General features: G+C 43.8%; 1 protein-coding gene across 2 annotated transcripts in view; it reads left to right on the top strand.

Moving 5' to 3' along the window:
• The first annotated feature begins 3,384 nt into the window (after positions 1–3,384).
• The window catches only part of LOC311234047 (ubiquitin carboxyl-terminal hydrolase 54-like), a 121,904-nt gene continuing 100,267 nt past the window's right edge, over positions 3,385–25,021 (top strand). For both annotated transcript variants that reach the window (XM_084321138.1, XM_084321137.1), the window contains exon 1: positions 3,385–4,219. In XM_084321138.1, the coding sequence (XP_084177264.1) occupies positions 4,073–4,219 (147 nt within the window). In that variant the 5' untranslated portion in view covers positions 3,385–4,072. The remainder of the gene's footprint in view (positions 4,220–25,021) is intronic.

Here is a 25,021-nt window from a genome sequence, read left to right as displayed (position 1 = left end):
TAATATATTTTTTTTAAAGACTAATCGACGCAACAATTTCTCGTCGACGATTTTTCATAATCGACATCGGCGCCTAATCGTTGCAGCCCTAGTCAAAATATACGTCCACTAAAAGTGCTAATTTTTGTTAATATGTGTCTGACAACATAATGTAAAGAATCCCTACAGACCTTTGTGTTTACGTTTCACCTCTTCCGGTCTCTGTTCTAACATCCCGGGTGAACAACACAATAAGTGTAACTGAGGGGTACAATTCCCTGACTGTATTGATAAGTATGGTATCATTAAACCACTACCGCTTTATGTACTTTAATTACTGGCCATACAGTACACGATATATGAATATGATGAACACTTCCCACAATGAAATCGGTTCCAGTCAAAGGTATTAATCAAGTATTTAATGGAGCAAAAGGTACATAGGATACTTTACATTATTCTTTGAATGCACTTGTAAGGCAAAGGAGTATGCGTAGGCAAATCAATAACGAATGTCCATTCTCTGGTTACGCAGGAGGTAATTATACAACCTGAATCTTAGGGAATTATATCTATGGTACACTAGTAATAGCGGGAGATACTGGAAGGGGTTCCCACTGGTTGTAAGCCAGCAAGGGGGTAGAAGATCTGTCGGTAGTAGGACGTCTGGTCAACGATGACTAGGGAGACTTCAGGTACAGAAGCCGGTGCAGTAGTCTCTTGATCCACAGACGAATACAGCTTGATTCTCTGGTAGACTGTAGCTCTACAGTGAAGAAAGCTAGGCGGCCTCAGGCTCTCTGAGCGCCGACTCGACTTGACTCCTCTCGGGGTAAATCCAACACGTGCAGGCGTCGGCGATTATCCGCTCCATAAATCATAGGACCAAAGCAAATATATTCCAGCCGCAAAGGGCTATGTAGTCGTCGGGTAGATTAATCCAGTGTACATGTCCATACGGTTCTCGCCTAGGTCTCCTCGGGTGAAAGCGCCATGCGGTCGGCCCAGCCTGGATAAGAACTCTAGCTAATACGAGAAAGCGTTGGAGATGCTGGTCACTATAGAATTCTAACCGCACGATACACTATACACAAATAGACTATTAAAGACTCAATAGAAATATGTCGCACTCGACGGTATAGCGCCAAACTCTGACAATTCAGTTACTAATTCGCACGCGGTCTCGATGCTCTATTCTGAGGCCAAACAGGCCATACTTCACCGCACGTTGTATCGTGGGTGAGGCTTCAACTTATCGGTAACATACTAAATGCACGAAGGGTACGGAGGTAAGGGGCTAAGGGGCTTCTACATTCACCTGCGCCGTATTTATACGCACGGTGCACAAATAGTGCCACTCTCATTTCTGTCGCCGTATCCCTGGGCAGGGCCGGGGCAAGTACAGACATGTCGTGTCGGTGACTTTGAACTTGGCTCCGGGGGCCGGTCCCTGGCGCCGGTGGACCGCTGTCCAATAGGAGAATGAACTATTATGGGCTGGACTAAAGGGATATTCCGTGTATATGTACAAGGAATATACAAGGGATATCAAACGATATACAAATACTATGCAATATATATCAATAAATAAATATATATATTCGGTTTAATCTGATCCTTTGTAACAATAAGCTTTAACATTACCTCCACTCTGTCTGCAGCAGGCCTCCCCACTCTAGTTGGAACAGCATTTTTTTACTCTAGGAAAAAGTGCTTTGAAAAAAAGTGCTCCTCAGCGCAGCGATTTCAGAGTGAGACTTCTGTTTTGGGTAAGGAATAGAAAACTCTTCAGACACTTACCATAACAGTCCGAGCCTGTCACTGGCAAAAACAAGCACTTTTAGTGGACATACTTTTGACGTGCACAAATCCCCCAAATTGTTACATTGTAGCCTGTTATGTGGCTGCCGGCTGAAGCGATCTCCCTCAATAGAAAAGAAGAAACCACATGCTAGCTAGACAATTGCCTGCTTCTTCACCTCATCACCAAGCCCTCCAAAAGGAAACTGCTCCAGCCCTGATTTAAGTCCATCTGCACATGTGGTTGGTTGCCCAAGCAAGTGCATTGGTCCACTACACTACACCACTGCCCGCTCCGTTGATTTTTTTTCCAAATTCCATTGATTTTTTTTTCCAAATTCAATTTTTTTCGTTTTAATATTTCAGAATTCTGTATTTTGCTTTGTACGCTCATTTTACCATCGGAAATAGTGTCTAATAAGTGGGAATGAATAAATGTCCACAATTTAATAAGATATAGCAGTCCATTTAATAGGGCTGTCTTAAATACTTCAAAGCTTCGAAGCTTCGTTCGATGGGCATGGGATTCGAATATGAAAAAAAATAAAAAATTATATATATATATATTTTTTGCAAAATCAACTCTGCCTCTCTTTGTTAATTACAACACGCAATGCTGTTTGTTATTTAAGATGAGGTCGGACTCGGCACTGACATATTTGTGTTCATTGTGCTGCTTTTATAAAGCCTCAAATGACGGCTTACAATATTTCATGAAAGCAAAGTGTTTTGTTTGTCTAAGATTTTAAAAGGTTTACACTTTACAGCACTGACAAAGTTGAACAAAGTGCTGTACAAGTCCCACAACATAAAAAAAATAATAATAAAAAAAAAATATATTAAATAAAAAAATATAAAAAATATAATCTTTTATTTTTTTTATACAGTTGATTCCATTTTTATTGCTCAATTCCGCGATTCCGTGAACGTGGATTTCATATGGCTCTACCCTCCCCATATCACCTTTACCATTGCAGTGCAGTCACCTCCTGGATAAATGGCTTTATTTGGTATTGTCTGACTGGAAGACTGGGGATTAAAGTGGCTGACCGTGTCCCACTCAGGAGAATGACGTCACTGCAGTTCCACATCTCAACTGCGTGTGTGTCTGTGTCCTTCTCTGGTGGAGGGGTTGCTACAGAGCCCCACCAGGCACATGTTCGGGCAGCGTGCAGAGAGCTGAGCAGTGTGGTTGGGGGGGGGGGGGGGGGGGGGGGGGGGGGTGCAGGATCCTATTCTCCCGCCTTAAGCATCCACTAATGGGGTGACTGTCAGCAATCTCCCCCTCCCCTGCTCGCTCACCACAATGGCGAGGGAGCTCGCATCTGCATTGAGAGATAGAGAGAAAGAGAGGGAGAGAGAAAAGAACAGAGGTGGGGGACGGGATCGAGGGGAGGAATAGCACAGCAGACTGGGAGAGATCGTAAATATGTCTCTTTGCCTTTGTAACCGGAGGGTGGGAGAGTGATAAAAGTGGAGCGGGTGGGTTGTCTGGGGCAGCAGGCCGAGGTTATCCTCTTAACAAAACTTTGTCCCTTTCTCTTTTCCCGCAGATCAGCCGCGCTGCACTCCCTCCATTCAACTGTTGATGGGACCAGGCACTGACGGGACCAGAAGCTGACCTTTTCACCCTTTCACCCTCCTTCGTCCAAACTGGCTTGCATTTTGTGGAGAACCTCTGCCCGATTGGCTGGTTTCGCTGTCGCATAGAGCCGGCGTGTAATAGTAACAAAGTGTTGTCGGGACTCTGCAGCGCTCACCGTCACGTGAAACAGGCCGTCACACCTGCAAAAGAAGAGGCTGCAACAGGCTCACGTACACACAGAGGCCCCAGTGGCCTCGGATCTCTGGGAGATTCCTCAGCTCAGTCTGAGGAGACAAGAACGAGGGCGTCCGGGAAGCGGCAGATGGAAGTAGAGTGTGAAAGATAGCGGGCGGGTGTTGGAACAGACATTCCACTCACGCTTTTCTCCAAGAGAGAACCTGTGGAGAAGTGGGTATCACCCAGTCTGATATCCACGTTTTATATAGAATCAGTGGGTGTTCCCTCACACACAGGAGTATCCCCTCTGGGAATAGCAATACTGGAACACGAATAATCTGTTTTCCTCCCTCTGTTCTGCGTCCGACATACCTGGACCCCCTGCCGGTTCTCTGCTCGTCATTTCCTCCTCTCTGGTCGGAGGAGATGGGCCAGTCTGTTCTGAACCGAGGACGGACGATCGAGTGTTGATCCCGGGAGGGAGAGGACGAGAGGCGGGACTCTGCTGGAGACTCAGCCGGAGACTCAGCCATGTCGTGGAAGAGGAACTACTTTGCGTCGGGCAGCGGGGGTCTACAGGGCATCTTCACGCCCCGCACCATGACGTCCATCGCACCCAGCAAAGGACTCAGTAATGAGCCAGGCCAGAACAGCTGCTTTCTTAACAGTGCACTGCAGGTACGCTCATACGCCACACACACACACACACACACACACACACACACACACGCACACGCACTCACGATCTGTGAAAGTAATTGGAAATTCCCATCCCTACTTTGAATCTTTTTTAAATGTGTGTTGCTGTGCACAACCGTGGAGACTGACAGACTGCTGTGGGTGCAGTGAGACAGCTGAAGGCTGGGATAGGACCTTTAAGTGACGTATTCCAGTAGAGTCTGACCGTGCCCACACTGACGGAAATGAGAGAAGGAGCTGCGGCTTAGCGTTTAAACTTCAGGTCATCCTCCCAAAGTAGCTCTCTAATCCAGATGTTGACCTTGTCAAAATATAAATCTCATATCTCAACACGACATAGAATGAGTTATGAGGTTATGAGTTATGACCATCATACATAAGGCGCACAATATACATGTCAAAAAAGTTATTTTTACTTGATCAAAACAACCCAACTGCAGTTAGATTGATATGACCTGGAATGCACAACAAATCTATACAAAAATGTTGTGATTTGTGAAAATTACAAAAAATGGAGATATAGGTATTTGCAAATGAACTCTTCTACTCGAGTCCTTTTCTTCCATGCCACTAGTATCCTTATCCTCCTTTTGACATAGAGAGAGGGGTGGAGGCAGTTACCTCATCATGACCTGTTACAGACCCAGCCAGTACCCAGATCACTGAAATATTTCAGCACGTTTATACGGTATTTTTCAGTGTCAAGAGACTGGTATGGGTTTTGCTCTGTTTCTACCTGTATTCTATAAGGTTACATGGTTGTGTTTGTGGACCAGAACATTTGCCAGCTCAACATTGTGACGCCTCACCTTTACCAAACGTACACCAGATGCACGATCTATGATATAAAACCTCTCATTTAATTCTCTGTAATGTCACTCATCTCTGCAATGTCACAAATCTCTAAACACACGTCTACCTTGTGTTGTCGGTTCCCACTGCCTGTAGCTAACCCCACCTCCAGTGTTTCTTCTTCTACATGGCTTCATGGCAGATTCACACAGGTGTGTGCCAGTCGCTATCAGAGGAAAGTCTGTCTAGCTCATGATAATATTAGGCTAATCCTAATCCCACGGTCGATTCGTGAATGTCGGGGTACTTAGTCCCTCGAGTTGCTGGCAATCGTCCAGTGGATTGTTACCTCCTCGGGGCGTTACCGGAGTGTATGCAATTACATTTTGGATTATAGCCTTTGTTTTGATTAGACTGACTGACTGATGTACCGGTACTAAGCTCGGTGAGAAATTATATTGTGAGTACTTTGGATCCGTTCAGTATGTGGAGACTTGCTGTTTTGGTTATTCAGCTATTATTCAATTCAACTGTGGACACATTTCTGATTGACTGAATTTCAATAGTATTTTAGTTCTATTCGGACACTTCTCTCGCTCGCTCTCTCTCTCTCTCTCTCTCTCTCTCTCTCTCTCTCTCTCTCTCTCTCTCTCTCTCATATATAAATACATATGTTTTGCATTTGAAAATTATTGCTGTTGCATGTTCCTCTATATTTCCTGCTGTGTGAAAAGTTGGTTACTTCCATAATTGTTAGGTTGTATGATACGGTTTGAAATTGTATTCATCCATCCTTTCTGCTGTTTGACTGACTGGAAAAAGTCAGAAAAAGTCAAACTGTCACAACACCCCAGACCGACTGGGGAAACCTGCGCTCCCTCCTCCCACAACTACTCAACTGCCTTCGGAAGTACTCTTGAGCAAGGCACAAAACCCCCAACTGCTCCAGTGTAGCTGCTCAGTGGTCAACAGTTAAAGGACTGTGTTTACACTGTGCCACTCAAGTGTGTGGTTAAATAAGTGTTAACGTTTTGAGATTCTAGAACTCTTATCTATCAATGGCTAAGGTAGCCGTTGGGATGTCATTATTAGAAGGTTTAGTTCTCCAAATTCCAATCTCAGAAATGTACACCTGAAAGAGTTAAATAGAAAAGGGAGCTTGACCATGTTTTCTTTTCCCATGTCTGAACTGTCTCAACACAGTCTGTGACATCATGATGCAGCAGCTAAATGTACGGTGCAGCTCGTTCTGATAATCACTTGTTTGTCCCAGGCTAATCCACAAGCTGATGCAATGTAATGACTGATTGAATATGTATGCGTGTGTGCGTGCGCATGTGTGTATCCGCTTGCGTCCTGTGTGTTTGTGCGTGCGTGCATGCATGCATGCACATACATGTGTGTATTCAGTATATTCTCTCTTTTATGCATGGAATTAAGTTCAAGAAGTCACATGAAAGAGTCAAGTTACATGAAAGTAGATTCCTTGGTAGATTCTAGTGAAGTAGTTGGTTATAGAATCATTAAAATCCATGACAAATCAGGTGATGCAGTGTGCTGTTCAAGCAAGGGTGAATGAATATTAAATGCAGATTATATTTCCATTCAGTTGAAAGGAAATTACTCAGTCAGAAGACAGTCGGGCGGACAAGGTAACTTCACTCTGAGGGCCCTTTCTCACTCACTGCTCTGTGTCGAATCAGACCCGGCTCGCATCAGAAAAGGGTGTGTCTGTCTGAGTGAGAACGCTGTCCCCCGTCCCCGCCCCCCGCTGATTCGTCCCCGGGGGCGCTGAACCGGGGCCGGTGAAATAGGTGGTCTCAGGTGCGCACTAGTGGGGGCGGTTAGGCCTGGCAATTTTGTTTGCCATTGCTATGTCTATACATTGTTCGAATGCATTTATTTCTATTAGACCAGTGGTGCCCAACCAGTCGGCCGTGGTCGACCAGTAGATCAATGACATGCAATATAATTGCCACAAGCGATGGGATAATGTTAGCTTCTGAACAGGCTAGCTAACTAGCATTAGCCGTTAGCCATTGCTGTATACTATACTTTCTTGTTCGAATGCATTTATTTCTATTAGACCAGTGGTGCCCAACCAGTCGGCCGTGGTCGACCAGTAGATCAATGACATTCAATATAATGCATATAATCGATGCAGCAATGTTACTAGTAAAGGCTAAGCTAACTAGCGTTTAGCCGTTAGCTTAGCGCTATCGTTAAAACGCTCAAAAGCGGACTCTACAACACCATCCATTCGTGATAAAATGGGGTGGGTTATATTGACGAGGCTTGACAACAGAGGTTCAAATATAACTTCATATTTATTGGCAATTTGTTCATTTTATATCAGCATCCAGAGTCCGCAGTCGTGTTAAGACATTCCTGTTTACATTTTCGAACGTGACATCATCGCCTACAGCAAGCGTAAACGCTCAAAAGGCAAACCGTAAACAGAACCCGAAGCGAACCAAGACTGCAGTGTGTACACAAACTAGAGGGGGGGGGGGGGGGGGGGGGGGTTCGGTACGCGACCGGTACGGACAGAATGAGTGAGTGAGAAAGGGCCCTGAGTGTCTCGGAGACTCTTGACTCCCAGGCTGGAGACCCTTGTTCCCCCTTCTCCTCTCATCCAGAAGCACTTGAACAGGCAGCCAAGTGCCTGCAGAAAAATGCCTTTACCAAGCAAAGCGTAGGCTACTCATTATTCATCAGTGGAACTCCTGTCTGGACCAGTGCCAGCTTGTCTACATACCAGGGCTACTATTCTGAATGGAGGAAGTGGGCATAGTGAGGTTTAAAGACCCAAGCGGTGATCCAGATGTAAACCAATGCCACCACCAAAACGAAACGAATAGGAATGAAAGTGTGTTACTGTTTTTAATCTCTAGTTGATTGACTGAAGGATAGACAGCAGGTAAATACAGTACACGTTTGAATTTGCTGTATTTTGGGGCTGTTAAAAGTCTGTTTTATGTTTGATAATGTTTGTAAACAGTGGATTTTTCCTAGAAAGATCCCAAAAGCTAATTTTCAATGTACAGATAAAACTCTTCAGAGAATGTACCCCACATTTTATATGGTCAAAACAAATCCGGATTGGGGCTTTAAGGGGCAGATTCCGGTTTAAGATTATACTTATTTTGTTTATCAGCAACCACACTGAGAATCCTTTCAGGCCATACAAAATGTTTTTACTCCCAAGTTGTTGGGGGGGGGGGGGGGGGGGGGGGGGGGCACTGAGTGACTGGCGTCTATTATTGGTATCTGTTAGCAATGCTAGTCTGAGTCAATGGGTGACCAAAGCAGGCTTCCTCAATCCCTTTCCAACATTGTGCCAGTCAGTCAGTCACCACTTGGCCCTGGCAGACAGATGCCTCCACCACTGCATTATTACCTCACCAAGCAACCTGTCATTAGGTCTTTACCCCCCTCTATTTCGGGATTACCGTATAATCAGCCCTATACAACTACAGCAGCTTATCCACCCCATAATATCTCCGAAGCTACAAATTAGTGTCATTTCTGAGTCATGAGATGGTGTTGGCAGGGTGTGCTGACAGTGATAATGCATTGTCTGGTGTTGTGGCGAGCCATAACAATATTTGTGGAGACAACCAGCGGAGGAGCCAGGGGAGAAAACAGTCATTTATTTTCTGACAATTAAATACTTTATGACTCATTAACTTGGCTAGGCCTCATTAAGTTATTTTTGTGGGAATTCTCTCTCGTTCTGGCAAACATAATTGGCATGCAAGTACATGTTTAGGTCTAGTCTTGAAACTGCATCTAATAATATTGTTTAAACTTTAAATTGTTTAAAAAAACAAAAAAAAATTATTTTTGTGTAGTTTAGTTTTATTCAAGTCAAATCTCTTTGATCGTTCATAGACCATGTGGCAAACAGCTGAGGTTTAGTTTCCAAACATGGTACCGACGGCGACGGCACAGAGGTTAGAAATGATCAAATTAAAACATTCTTAAATTGTATTCTAAAATTGCATTCTTTTTGCACTACAAATGAGTCATGAGATGGGGTGTGGTGTTGTAGACAGGGACTGCTGATAATGGATGCAGAGCCCTTTTCTTGAAATGTCTATATTATGAAGATATAGCCGTAATATCCATTAAAAATATATATATAAAAAATAAAGGAAAATATCTTTGCTAAAGAAGAAACATTTCATATCATGTTACTTATCTCCATATTACATAACTTATCTCCAGACTTAGTCTTTAGCGTGTAGGTAGGGATTCTTGGCCTCCACCACTAAAGCATTGGTGAAGCTAGATGGTTTCCACTCGTGCTCATAGAACTGAGTTTGGATTCAGAACCATGGTAGCTGCCAACCCATGTTGGCTTTAGATAAAGGGGTCTGTTCTTCTTAGTACTTCTCAGCTGTTCCAGCAGTGGACTGCCTCCCCCTTCTCCTCTCTGCTGCGCCCCACGCCCTGTCAGATAGAATTTAACACTAACTGTTGATGGAGGAAGAGCGTGATAACAGTCCTCTCTCTCTCTCTCTCTCTCCGCTCTCCTCACACCCTTTTTATTTTACCCCCTTTCTCATTCTCGCCCTCCTTTTATTTCTCCAGTCGATATTAGGGCTGAACAATTAATAAACATTTGATCAAAAATAAATCGCAATATGTCCTAGTGCTATATCCAAATTGCAGGAGTCTCAATATTTGTTAAAGGTGAACTGTGTCAAAGTACCGTCCTTAGAATCGCATTATTACCAAGTACATTATTACACATACCAGGAATTTGTCCGCTGCATTTAACTATTTAGGAGCAGTGAGCCAGTGTCTAAAGTCCAGTGCCCGGGGGTGGGGACCAACAGCCAGTACCTTGCTCAAGGACAATGGCAGGAGTACTGGATGTACCAGGCCCTGCATGTCTTTTATCCCGGGACCTTCTTGTGAGGCAAGGTCGCCAACTAGTCCGCTACCATTGCTGCCCACAGTGGTATATTGAGCAGACAAGTAAGGTAACAGAGGAATAATAAAAAAAAAAATTCTAAACTCAAAATCTACTAGCTCTAACCTAGATTTCCCTGTGTGGGGCTCTAGTTTGTATAAATCCATCATGCGGGAGCAGTGATTCACCATGATTGATTCATGTCTTTTATTATCATGGTAATGTATTCATACAGAAGAAAAATACATTTGCGAACAGATTTAGGACCGGGTGCCCAGATTCTATATTTCCCCTTGTTTCTCCATTTCTTTTCATCTCCACTAATCTCATCCTCCCGCACACATGCACTGCGGACTACGGCAAACTACGTGCCGTCTCTTGATATCTGCTTTTAATAAATTAAGCAATTGAGCAGCTTCTATTAAAACCCAGTTGTGAAGAGAGAGGGGGGGGGGGGGGGCGCCACCAGTAGTGTCATTGAATTGAACGGTTCATTGGAAGGGCTATAAATCCCAGAGCGGGTTCATTTCAGTTTTTTTATACACTGTCCCATTTACTTGCAAATAACCCCCATTCCGTTTCAAATAGGAAATTCCATTTATAACAGCGGTTAGTAGTGGCGCACAATTGCCTATTATTCAGTGTTTGGAAAAAGATGTGGCTCAGCATTATAAGTGATTCCTTTCCGGATAGCTGTAGACATTTAAAAGGTGTAGTCAGTGTGTGTCGTCTCAGTCCTGTGTTTGAAGGATCAGAGAGATAAACATCTGAACACCTGTTCTGTACACTAACCGGCCAGTGAACATGGTCACACGACACGGAGGCCGTTTTGCTCTTATGTCATGCTCATGTTGGGTCAGGGTTAGTGTTAAATTCTATCTGACAGGGTGTGGGGGGCACAGCAGAGAGAGGGGAGGCAGTCCACTGCTGGAACAGCCAAGAAGTACTAAGAACAGACCCTTTTATCTAAAGCCAATGTGGGTTGGCAGCTACCATGGTTCTGAATCAAAGCTCAACGTTATATGACCACAAGTGGAAACCCTCTAGCTCCATGAAACGCGCCATGGTGCCCCCTATGACTGCCATTCATTAGCATTAGTGGTGGAAATTATTGGCGTTAGTGGTGAGAACAGGGTGGAAAGGAACGCAACCTGAGCATGACATAAGAGCAAAATGGCCGCCGTGTTAATATGGTCAATGGTATTGTGTATCCTCTGTTGTCGCCGTGGTCAACGTCCCTAGAAACCGACCTCCTGACTTGACACGACTAGAGTCCTTCAACCACAGAATCGTTGTGGCCATAAGCAGATACGCTGTTTTCCTTCTAAAAAGTGTATCCTACCCGCACAAGCACAGGCTTTCTCTCTGGCACACTTTCCAAGACTCGCATGGGAATCCTACACCCTTAAAGAGGATGTGTTATTTTAGCCACATCCGTGAGAGTAGTTTAGGACAACACTTGAGGGGAAATTCCATCACAGGCTTTCATAGGAACTTGACAACTAGGGGCCGACCCAACATGATAGATGAGGGGGGGAAACGGGGTGATCAATGCTCAGTCTTAAGTAAGATGGAGATATGAGGCTGGCGAGAGGGAGACCCTCCCCTTGTTTTCATGTTTTAGGGGAAGAGGCAGATGTCAAATTGACGTCACCCTCTTCCTGAAGCTAGATGGTTTGAAAACAAGAATTCTACAAGGAAGATGGATGGATTTGCGCTGCGGATGCGTTGCCCTGCGGGTGCGTTGCCCTGCGGGTGCGTTGCCCTGCCACATAGATTCACACTGTATCGTCGAACCAAGTTCGAGTAGGGATGGGTACCGAATTCGGTACTTTTGAGGTACCGAACTGAAACACGTCGGTACTACAGAGTATCGAATCAAGTGAGATACCGGAGGGGGAAGAAAAAAAAAATCTTTTTCTTTTATTTTTATTTTTTTTACTTTTTTCTTTTCATGTCAACGTTCACACGCACAATATATGCTTACCTAGGATTTGACTTGATTCAACAACAAAGCAGTCGGAGCAATGGCAAGCCGAAAACTGTCGAAATTGTAGTTATTTGAAGTTTGGATATTTTTTTACGACTGAGGTAGGTAAATAAAATTTCTTGAGACTAAAGTACCGAAAAAAGGTACCGTTTGGTACCGGTATCGATTCACAGGTAGGGTTGGGCACCGAAAACCGGTTCTAATAGGAACCGGTTCCTAACTTCCGGTTCTGGAACCGGAAGTAACATATTTGAATTTCGATTCTAAATTTACAGTACAGCAACCAAATTAAACTGTATCAAGTCAACTGAAAATGTGAATAGTATGATTTTCTTTTTGAAAAAAAAAAAAAAAAAAATCTCCTTCGAAATAAGCTGTGACCTGTTTTGACCTGCACCTCAAAGAATCGGAATCGAGAATCGTTTAGAACAGGAATCGATATGGAGAATCGGAATCGGAATCGTTCAAATCCAAACGATGCCCAACCCTATTCACAGGTACCGGTATCAGTTCAAATGTGAAAGGTACCCATCCCTATCTACGAGCCAGTGTTGTTGTTACCATAGGTTCCCTTCTTAACACTTTCTGCGCCAATAATATACTCGTTATTGTCCGCCATCTCTTGAGCGCCAATAACGACGAGTATACTCGTCTCGTTATTTGGTCAGTTTTTCCTATACACTCTCACGGACCTTGGTGTTATCATTGGAACTCATTCTGAGACCCCGAGAGTGCAATGCCGGCCGAATCCTGCTAGGTGGCAGTATCGCCTATCCTTTGAAACCTTATTTCACACTGTGTGTTACATTATATATGGTCCGGGCGGAGAATTTGGAATCAGGCAAGTGAAACGCTTCATCCGAGCACCTAGGAACGCGTTCAGCACACTTCATGCATATTTTGGGCTATTTCATGTCAGGGACCCGATGGACAATACTGGAAATCGCGATCAGACAATTGGAATATTCTTTTTGGGATACCTCCTAGTAAAGGTAAGGACTATATGACTATCAATCCTACTTTGATCCAACAATGATTCAATGTATGTAGTATTCAAAACGTATGCCGTTGCTGACGACCAGAGAATAAAAAAATGACCCCCCCCCCCCCCCTTGATGCATTCATGATGAAACATAATACCTATTATATACCTTTGATTTATAAATAGTAACTTGTCCAGGCGAGCAACGCGAACGCCTTTAGCAAAATTTACATATCGCTCCATAACGTAGCTTCCAGGAATTAGCCCGGATCACTCTGAAACGATACAATATTCACCACGGGATAACACGCAAACGTATACATGAAAAAATTTATTTTTAACATTTTGGACGAGAGATGGTGACTGTCAAATGAGCTATAGTAATGTCTCCATAGCTATACTATAGAATATAGATATAGCTCTGCAAACATCGTGACGCACAGTGAAAATGCTTTTTAGCGTGGCCCATTGACTACAGGATGAGGATAATAGGTGGCGCTGAATGAGTTAAAGACGTCTCATTAGCAACGCGTACTGCAACAAAGTGGTGCTGTTTACACACGCTGTGTTAAAAATAACATGCGTTGGCCCCAACTATTCACACAGAGGTGTTGAAAATAACTCCATAAAGGGAGTTTCTATTTGATTTTTTGATTTTTTATTACTCCATAAATAAGCATGTAGTATATACTAGAACCTTACCAATCTTTATAATAACCATCGGCCCACACTGCTGTGAAATCAACTGATTAGCCGTCATAAATATTGTAGTAGTCTGTATTGTTGTAGTCTGAAAATAGCACAGTATGTCCAAATATATACTGTTTACTCCGGTTGAAAGTGTCAGCATGGCTCTTAGATTAACAAACGGGCCAGTGAGACATTGTTTCATGTAGGTTTTCCGTCTACCAAAAGCCCTTCCTCTCCTTTTCTTCAAAACACTCGGGCTCACTTTGAAGTCACGATGCAGGAAGCAGCATGGGATTTAGGCACCAAAGTGACGGATAATGTATTTTTTTGTCCCATACACTACATATAGAGAGATTATTCATAGTAATCGTTTGTATTTGTATCATCATCACCACCACAGACAAACTATGATGACAACCATAGCCAGTGAGCTGGGTTTATGGCATTGTGCCATTTTGGTAGGAAAAGCGCGGCACGTCATGAGAATACTATGGATAGAGATTTATGTAGGGAAATACTAGGGGTGAGGGGGGGGGGGGGGGTCTATACAGCAATATATTGCAATATTTTGCGTGTTTATATTATTAATACAGCGATGGCATGTATCAATATACTTTTTTTTTGGCTTCAGTCTCATTTTACTGAAATAAAACTTTGCTGTACCGGTCATAAACTAGGCTTTTTCTAACAATCGGATTTTCGGGGTAAGACTACCCCCCCTTGATGATTTTGTTTTTTTTATCCACTTTTTCTCCTTATTTTTCTATTTTTTCTCCCATCCCAATTTCGCCTTGCCAATTCTCCCTTCAATTCTCCCCTCCCCTGTCTCGAACGTTGCTAGACTATGCCTCCCACTGGTCGGCTGCAGTGAGGACCAAGCCTTGCATCACGAGGAGGCAGCTGTCACATCTTTTCACCTGAACAAATTTTTTCACATAATTTGCAGTTGAAAAAATTATAAATGAATAAATCGCAATATATCACATTATACAATGGCATGCAAATATATTGATTAAAAAAAATTGCTGTCGATTTTATAATTTGTCAGACTTGGATCTACTATTCAGCATTTCCCAAACTTAGGGTCGCAACGGACCCGTTTTTATTGGGTCGCCAATTGGCAGAGTAAAACATATTGCATAACAATCAGGCACGTTGGAAGGGGGGTTGTGGCAGCTTCAGTTACTGCACAAAAGTAAAACAGTATTTTTATATACTGTAAGTTAACATATATATAATATAAGTTATAAGTTTATCCTGCTCAAAGCACTTGACTTCACCATTACACTGACACACTTGTAAATATGTTAATTCTTGTTAGATTGCCCGACTGTATTATTTTCCTTGCTGTGTGAAAAACTACAGAACTTTGCGTCTGAGGGGAGTGGCCACTGGCTGAGTGCTCTCTGTCTCGGGTGCCGGAGAGGAGAAGCACAGACAACATGAGAGAGGAGAGATGAGACGCACCTAAATCCATTGCAGGGTGAAAATTTTCCGCAAAACATTAATATCTTTGGAACCGTGCGTGTTCAATTGTATCTGAATCGGGAGATGATCTTCTCTCGTCACAATTGAAATTGTATTTCTCCGTCGCGCAAAAGCTGGCTGGCAGTCTCATTGAATATATACACGCTCTGAAAGTCTGTAAACTTGTGCATAACGGAGTGTGGCTCTATAGCAGAGGTCCCCAACCATCGGGTCGCGGACCGATGTAATATTTGTTTGTTACACATATGTTGGATTATGTAATTGGTTTGTCATGACCCATTGTCAAAACAATAATAAATCGCAGGATTTATATGAAGTTTGTTTTTAGATGGCATGCTTTGTAGCACCTCCCGCTTCTAGACACGGAGGCAACTTCTTTTCTTTTTTTTACCTACTTTTTCTGTGGATGGTTTTGTGAATAAATCTCCATTATGCTTCAATTACTGTGTTTTTATTGTATAGCAATAAGGTTGGGTGAATTCGGCCATTGTATAAAAGCATTACATCACTTGAAGTCGTGTGTTATACGAATTTGATCATGCCTAGGGGGGTTTAACGACCCTCCGCTGCGCGTCAGGCCTAACAACCACCCCTAGGCGTGATCTAATGAGTATAACACACTCCGTCGCGTGATGTAATGCTTAAATAGTGACTCTAATATTGTGTATCGTATCGTGGGCCAATATACTATCCCATACACTACGCTACACTGTAATATACTACAGGTATATTAACATATTCCCAAAGGTTGTCTAAGGTTGATACAGTGCCTTTTTGAGCAATCTATCACCTGGCATCCCACCTCAGGAAACGGATGCCCTGCTGCTCCGCAGAGCGTTTCCCCCTCTACCGTCCTCCCTCCATCCCTTCCTCCCTCCATCCCCCTTTTCCCTGCATCCTCCACTAGCTCCTTCCCACGTCTCTTTTGTTCCTCTAACATGCTCCACAATAACGCAGAGACGGACTGTTGACGGCAGTTATTCTTCCTCTGTTGATTTTTGTCTTGTGGTGGTTATCACCTTCCTCCAGAACTGTCCAGTATGGATGACTGGGTCGCTCGCCTGTCTCCTCTCCTTCTCCTCCTCTTCTATCTCACCTCGCACTCCCCCCCCTCTTCATGTCCATAGCATGTAGAGGATCAGAGCCAGGAGAGACAACAGCATCTGTGCACTGCCGTGTGTGTGTGCGGAATGCTGTGAAGGAGAGTACATCGTCACGCTCAACTGTCGGGACAGAGACACGCAGGGACCTGAGAGACGCAGTGGGCTCGGTGTCGCGCACTCCCAACTGCCACTGTTGCGTAATGTCAACTGAAAGTAATCAGAAGGATTGTGCACTTCAAGGTAGCATGGGGCGAGCTGAAGTGGCATGGCCGTGAATTGGAGTAGTCTGTAACGTGTGAGAACCAGGGGTGCCTCAGTTGACGTGTTGGGAGTCAGAGATGGAACATTGCGGTAACGAGCAGCGGTCTTCCATTTAACTATACTGACATCTTCCTCTCCCAGTCCTTGGCCCCCTCTATTGATTTCTTATAGGAGATTTCTTAAGAGAGATTTGTGAACGATACAGTGCACTCTGCACAGTGAAATTATATAGCCGATGTCTAAAGAGAAGTTGGTTCATTCTTCCGTAGTGATGCACCGATGTGAAAATTGTGGCCGATGCCGATAACCGATATTAATATTGCTGTTTATATTTAATTTGTTTTTGTATCGGCCCATATCGGCCCTATCTTGATATCGGACTGATACCGATGTGTAAAAAAACTGCCATATCGGCCGATATTATATCGTGCATCACTATTCTTCCGCCATCTTGATAATGGCGACTAACGAGACCTGACCTCTATCTCTTTGAGTGGGGAGTCATCTGTATCCAAGAATGTAAATCATACATATCATAGTTTTTCTTTCATATTCTAAGTCACTGGTAAATTACTAACAGCACAGAATGATTCATTCATTTGGTTGAAAAAATCACATCACATTTAATTATTTTCTCTGAATGTCATATTCCCGGGGCGGCCCTGTAGCGCAGCGGACTAAGTGTCTGTCTACCACCGCATAGACAGTGGGATTGAATCCAGCTGCGGTACCTCCGGCTTGGTCAGCCGTCCATACTGGCACAATTGGCGGTGTCTGCGGGTGGGCTGGCTACACATGTGTCGGAGGAAGCATGTGATAGTCTCCGGAGTCCGCCCTCCCAGACCGACGGTAGGGGGTAGAGTGCGTAACGACCAGGAAGGGGATTGGGAATTGGCATAACGACTAACATTGCGATGGGAGAAAAACAGAAAAAGGAGTGGGGAAAAGATAAAAAAAAAAAAAAAAAAAATGTCATATTCCCAAAAAAATTCACAGGTATCGATCGACAAAGACGGGAAGCGTTCCTTTGTGAAAAGGTTGACTGTACAAGGAGGGTAGCACAGTCCTTGACAGAGGAAGTAACGGAAAAAAAGGTTCTCACACCTATGAGACATGGCTCCCTCTGTCTCCCGGGAAATGCCTGTTCTGCAGTTGAGAGAGCAGGCAACATATTGGACTTGGTAGGGGGCACAGGAAGGGAAGAACAGACACATACAAAGTGCTGATGGAAACAATATGCACTTATGAATCCCTCTATATCACACCTAGTAGCCTTTTCAACGCATGCCTCCAAAGACTCGCCAGCACATTCATACAGTCCCCTTCTCAAACGATAGATAGATACTTTATTGCCATTTCAACACATGGTTAATTGGGATTCGTCTCGGTGCAATGCTCATTTCATCATAAAACAGTGGGAAAAACATACAAGAATACATACAATGCAATCCCAGAAGTAGAAGTGTTTCACAAACATGCTACAGTGCATAAAAGAGCTCAGTGCTCCATTTAAAGTGCATAATGCCTTAAAGTGCCTTTCGGCTAGTGCTAGCCCTTATAGTACAAAGTGCATTAGGGCTTGAGTTCAGGTGACGGACAACCTCGGGATATGTGCTATTCTTAAAATGAGATGTCCCACACCTGAGACTTTGGAGTCTTCTACCAGAGGGAAGGGGGTTAAAGAGGTAGTAAGCAGGGTGAGACAGGTCACCAATCACCTTCTCCCCTTTCCGCCTGATGTGTGTGGCATAATATGGAGGCCACAGAAGGAAGATCATTCACAGCCAATGATTTTTGACACTGTGCGTACAGTTCTTTCTAGCTGTTCCCTATTATGTACGGTTGTGTTACCGTACCACACCATCACTGAGAAGGTGAGGACGCTCTCCACAGTGGCTCTATAGAAGTTGAGCATCGCCTCCCTGGACACGCCAAACTTTTTAAGTTGGCGCAGGGAGTGGAGCCTCTGAAAGCAACGGTCCCTTGACACCCAACTCCCTTTTAATTTGAATGATGACTTCTTATTAAGTCCCGGGTGCTCCCGATTGCTGCGCACATTTTAGTAGCTTGTAGTAGAGTCAGTGTTTCCCCTATATGCATTCAGCAGCGGTGCTGCGCCGCTGCTGAATTAGGACCGCCGCTGCTATGAACTAGACTATAAAAAAAATATTTATTAAAAAAATATATATATACTATTTAAACTTTTTTTCTATCATTTCATTTGGGCTGTGGGGGATGCTTAATGTAAAAGACTGACCTGAGGAAAAGGCTGCAGGGAGAAAGCACTGCAGTCTAGTCGATTTTGTGTTTTGAGCACAAAGTTCATCATAGATCTAGCCTCTTTATTTTGCTCTCAAAATGCACCAGATTGATGCATTTAATGTAAAAAAAAAAAAAAAAAAACGGCCCCCCCCCATAGCGGCACAGCACCGCTGCTGAATTTTTTTCCTGGGGAAACACAGAGTAATATAGCAACGTTGGGGAACATAAAGGATTTTCACAAGGTTAAATTACCTACGCCTAGCGACTTTCAAGTTTCAAGCCATGGAGAATATTTTCAACCCTTTTCAACATCAGTGGCAGCGTGAAAGGTAGGCTGAGATCTACCAAAACATACACTTCATACACCTATACACACAACATGTGTCAAAGACGGGGACAATCTCTGGAGTGAGTAACTCACTCAATGTTGTTTGATTTGCTCACGTGTGATCCATTGTGTGGGGTTATGCTTGACTGCAGCTTTAGGTCCATGTAGACCACAGCTGCCTGTGGTTTTCAAACTTGGGGTCTCCAGCTGGGGGCCATTTATGTCGCAGGATGAGGCGTGAGGGCAAAAAGTTCAATTTAGCTCAAAATTGTAGGTGAAAGTAATATAGCATTACTTGTACAATATATTATTTTCACAAAATGCCTTCACTTGGATGAGGATTTTAGGCTACTTAACTGTTGCCCTCATCTCTCATCTTGCAACATACATGGCAATACGACATCATAGGCTGTTAGATTATGGCAAAAATCATAATCACAAGTATTTTGATAGATTTGAGAACATCATATGACAACAATTTAATTTGTTTTACCTTTCTTCTCAACCAAAGGCTGCCTTTCTGTCATTCGTCGTGGCTCCCTCCTCCTTCTCGGGAGACTAAATCTCCTCATTTGATTGGCTGACCAGAAACCCTGGGTTTAAGAGCCCTGAGTCAAGAGATTTGAAGAGAGAGACAGGGAGACTTGTGATGAAGAGATGTGAAGCGAACAGTGATGGTGAGATATCGTGATGGTGAGATATCATCACTGTGAGTGGCGGTTGGCTCTTGTGCATATTAGAGGTTTTCAAGACTCACCACGTCCTCTCCTGCTCCATATGATGACACCTTCCTCTCCCTCCCTCCCTCCCTCCTAGTTTGTAGTTATAGTGGCCTCACGGTGTGGCAAGATGAGGCTGCGTCTATGTATGTATATAGTATGTAGAGCTTTGTTTGTACTGTTGACAGTATATGTTTGAGCTCTTATGCACTCGTTTACCCCTGGACCCTAATCCCACCTTGAGTGCTGTTGTCATGGTGACTTTGAGGCTGGAATTGTGCTTTTTGTGTGTGTGTGTGTGTGTGTGCGTGTCGTTAAATCATCTATTTGCATCTCTTCCAGTTAGTCCTTCCCTGCCTTTCATCCAGCCTCTTTATCTTGCTCTCCGGCTTTCTTGGATCCTTTGCCTGGAAATCCTTTTTTCTCTCGCTGTTGCTGATGGTGGATTTGATTGACTGGGGAGAGTGGATGGCCGGGGGAAAGGGTCGTGGAGAGTACTAACACCACAGGGGTGGGGGGGCTTCATAAATAAACTGATGAGAAATTCCTGCAGGTCTGGATCGGAGGAATTCCAATGTCTCAGCAGGAGAGGAAATTCCCAGTGTCTCCGATTTCACAAACTTTTGAGAAATGAACTAAGGGGACCAGATGAGTGTCAGCAGTTTTCACTTGTGCCAAAGCATTGGCCATATTGACATGGTGGCCATTTTGCTCTTGGGTGGGAACGGCATGGAAAGGAACCCAATCTGAGCGAGACGTAAGAGCAAAATGGCAGCCGTGTCAATATGCTCAATTCCGCTGTTTCCTTCAGTTTGCCGTTATGAAAGGGAGTATTTTCTGGGCAAGTGAGGAGATGTTCTGAGCCTGGCATCTATTTAGAGAGTGAACAGGATACTGAAGCCATGGAAACCAGAGGCAACATTTTTTCAATGTTGTAGACGATTTAGAAATATGTTCATATGTTAATGATGGAAATTGGTATTGGGTAACCATGAGGTACAAAAAGGGTTTAATTTTGTTTAGGTGAACTCTTGAGTGATTTGTCAGCATTTTCTTTTGCACATAATGTGACCAGGCACAACGTCTACATACATTTACATTTTGTCATTTAGCTGACGCTTTTATCCAAAGTGACTTACAAGTTTTGTACGGCAAGTCAGCAGGAAGGGTACAACTCTATCAGCTGAGTAACAATGTTCATCAAAGTGCCGAGTAGTGCTACAATGTAGGTTAGTATATTAGGACATGACAGTAAGGTTAGTTAGGGTTAGTTAGTTTATTTAAAATATATATATATTTTGGGTATTGATAGAAGAAGTGTGTCTTTAGTCGACGTCGAAAGATTGGTCGGGTTTCGGCTGTCCTAACTGTGGTGGGAAGTTCGTTCCACCATTGTGGGGCGAGGACCGAGAATAGGCGGCTCTGATGTCTGATGCTTCTAATGAACCAAAGTCAGAGGCGCTGGTTTGCATCTAGTCCAGCGGTTCCGTTTTGTCCCCTTTTAGTAACTTCTTCTGCCGAGTTTCTCTTGACCGATTTCTTCACCTCCCCTCTCATTATTTTAGCCCATGTATTATACATGTCTTGTTGTAACGTGGGAAATGGCATTATATTCAATGTTGCACAGATTGATGTTGATGTTCATTTACTAATATTTAATTGGTGTGTATGGATTTTTATATAAATCATTGAGTTGGTGTGATTCTGTGATACAACTTAGCAATTCTATTCATTTATTTTTAAGAAATCTTCTCTCTCTCTCTCTCTCTCTCTCTCTCTCTCTCTCTCTCTCTCTCTCTCTCTCTCTCTCTCTCTCTCTCAGACAACTCATGAAATTATTTTCTCATGCCTAAACGTACTGAGCTCTACACACAGTAGGCCTACTTGACTTTGGCTCTAATTGATTTGGTTGAAATGGTCTCTGAGGAGCTACACGAGGAGCCCGACCCAATGAGTTCCTTTTGCCATCGTCCTTCAGTAACGGCTTGTTTTGAGATGCTTAGCATCTGTGTGTGAGGGCTGGCTGGCAATGTCCAATACAGCTGAAGCTCTGTCTGTCTTGCTTCCACTGCAGGAATAGTGCATGATATGTCGGTGACCATCGGTATCAGCCCGTATTGATGATGTTTAGCCACGACTAGCAGCTCTATAGCTCACTCTGTTGGTTGGTTGCTTGGTTCACAATAGTGGCCCCACCCACCCTCTAGCACAGTCTTTGCCCTATGAGGCTGAAGTTTGGCATGGAGGTCAAGTGTGTGTGTGAATGCCAGCTGTGGCGGATTCGTGCTTGTTTTTATTTATCGTCATCGGCCCAATGAGCAGAACTGGGCAGCCGTGAACAGCCAATGGTTTCTCTGTCTAGCTGCGCAAGGTTTTCTCTTCCTTTTTGACATACAGGTTTAGTTTAGTTCTGTTGTGGAGACCTTGTTGTTAAAGACATTTTGTTGGTGTACAACTGTACACTAGGGCTGTCACTTTAACAAAAAAATCGAATTCGATATTTGTTGCAGAATTGTAGACAAGTTCGAATTTCATTGTAAAAAATTACTCTCGTGGGGAGCTCCAGTAGCTCACCATGTACCTCGACGCGAAAGCGTCGGGGAATACCGTGCTGCGTCACGGATCTGGTTGACTCCGAGTTCGATTCCCGGACCCGCCGTCATTTGCCGAATGTCTTCCCCTGTTCTCCCTCCCGTTTCACCCTGCATCTGTCGGTCATGCTTGACCAGAAAAAGCGATAAACGCTAAAAAATGAAGTAAAAAAAAATAAAAATAAAAAAATTACTCTCGAGCCTAAGCAATTTTCAACGTTTTGGCAACTTTTTTACCATGGTATGTTTCGTATCATTCTTTTCAGCACAGTCTCGCCTATATGAGTTTGTTTTCATACTGTACATACTGTATACTGCATATACTGTACAACACAAAACACAAAAAGATTTTAGAAGATGTGTTTTTCTACTATGAGGCTGAGCAAATGTAAACATGCTCCATGAAGCATTAGAAACAATGTATACAAACAATTATTTTCTTACCTCGTCTCATAATCCTCCTCTGAAATGGCACAAAACAACTCCAAACGCACTCCAAAAGACCAACAACTAGCGTGATCAAAAACGACAAAGATAATTAGAGTACAATTTACACATGCGTAAAACCTTATTTAGCATAGAATTTAAATGATCCTGTTTAAATTATTTCTTGGGCTATCAACACCAAATAAAAACTAGCTACTATGTAGTTTCAGGCCCTTTCGATGAGCATTCAGGAAATTCTCCACCAGACCTCGTCAAACAAATTACGTCACTTGGTCACGCCAGCGTGCTGGTCGACTCCTGAGATATTAAAATTGCAAGACAAAAAATAACCATGACCAGTAATTATTTGGAATACGTTTTTTTACCGTTTTTATCGGTATCCTTATTTTATTATAATAATTTAAAAAAATATTCAAATTCGAATTTCTCCGTTCACGTTAGAATCTCGTAATTTTATGTAAATTCGAAATTAATTTAGAAAATCGAAAATATTATGTGACAGCCCTAGTGTACACAGATGAGGCTTCACCACAATGGTAACAGAGAGAGAGAGAGAGAGCGACAGAGACAGACGAATGGCAAGTGGCTATAACAAGTGGCTATAACAATAACAAGTGGCTTAGGTTAACAGAGTATGACAGCCTTTCTATAATTCAGCTGTGAAGCATGTCAACATGGAGCATGGGCACTGGCACCAGCGGGTAGAAGGGAGGGGGGTTTGACCAGCCAGGTAGGAGTGACACCCACACATGCAAGCATTACTGCACGCATACCTACTTACACACACACACACACACACACTCACACACACACACACACACACACACACACACACACACACACACACACACACACACACACACACACACACGCGCGCGCGCGCACACACACACACACACACACACACACACACACACACACACACACACACACACACACACACACACACACCATACAGAGAAGAACACAAGCAGGGGGCCAGATGCCAAACAAGAGGCTGCCTGTTGGGAAGAAGAGAGAGGGGGAGGGCAAGGATGGGGGGAGCGAGTGATGGAAGGAGAGAGGCAGGGAGTAGGGGAAAGAAGGTGGGGAGAGTGAGATGGAGGGCCTGGCAGGGAGGGGGTTAACCTGGCAGGCTCACATTGGTTCTGCTGACACCCCGCATCTCAGGGCCAGCAGGGCAGGCAGGCAGGCACACATTCCTTCAGCTGATGGGCCACTGACCAAGGGGGATGTTCAATCTAACACACTTACACAATACCAACACACACACACACACACATAGACACAAGTGAGCAAGCACACAGCTAGGGGGCTCTACTCTGACTGGCACACACACACACACACACACACACACACACACTGAATCCATATGATCCAAATGCAATCGATTTTGCGGGACAGTAAAGTACTACTGAATACTTGGTAGAAAATTATGTTTACATGATGTATAAAGTAGGGCTGGGTATCGCCACTGATTTCCCAAAACAAGGTCACAAGGTCCCGAATCAATTCGAAATTCGATCCTGATTCACAAGGTCCCGAATCAATTCGATTTCCGATTCAATGCTATAAAATTGTAATGGTTCAAGGGCGGCTACGTGGCGTAGTGGGCAAGGCACTCGCCACGAAATGCTGGAGACGCTGGGCTCGTCAGTTCGAGCCCAGCGCTCCACATTTGCTTTCAGTTTAGCTGGTCGTCCGTACTAATACACATTGGCCGTATTAGGGGGTGGGAAACTGATGGGTGGGGATCGGGCGTTGTGGACAGCGACTCCTACAGGTCGGTTGGTGCGCCTGCGCAGTAGAATCAGGAAGTGTCGGGGGCAGCGTTCGTGACAGGGGAGGGTTGAATTGGATGATACGAAATTGGGATGGGAGAAAATATAGAAAATGGGAGAAAAAGTGGATCAAAAAAAATGTATGGTTCAAGGAACCCTCTAACATGTTGCATTGTTAAAAATATCAATGTTTACATTAAGAATTGACTCTCTCAAGCAGTTACATGTACTTTTTATTGGAACATTGGCTTTTGCGTATGTCACGTCTGGGTGATGTCTCAGTAAAGGGGTTTCGTAGATTTGTTGTATTTCCACAATCATTATCTATGTCTGTTAGTATAGCCAATGGAAATGCTCGAAATTGTCACATGGGCTAGGAGAACCAATGGAAAATGCCTATCCCAAGGCCAAACTTAATTGCTGACC

Source organism: Notolepis coatsorum (genome assembly GCF_963971535.1).
Source record: "Notolepis coatsorum genome assembly, chromosome: 9".
NCBI lineage: Eukaryota > Metazoa > Chordata > Actinopteri > Aulopiformes > Paralepididae > Notolepis > Notolepis coatsorum.
The sequence above is the reverse complement of the archived record's forward strand: the minus strand, read 5'-3'. Positions and strand labels throughout refer to the sequence as shown.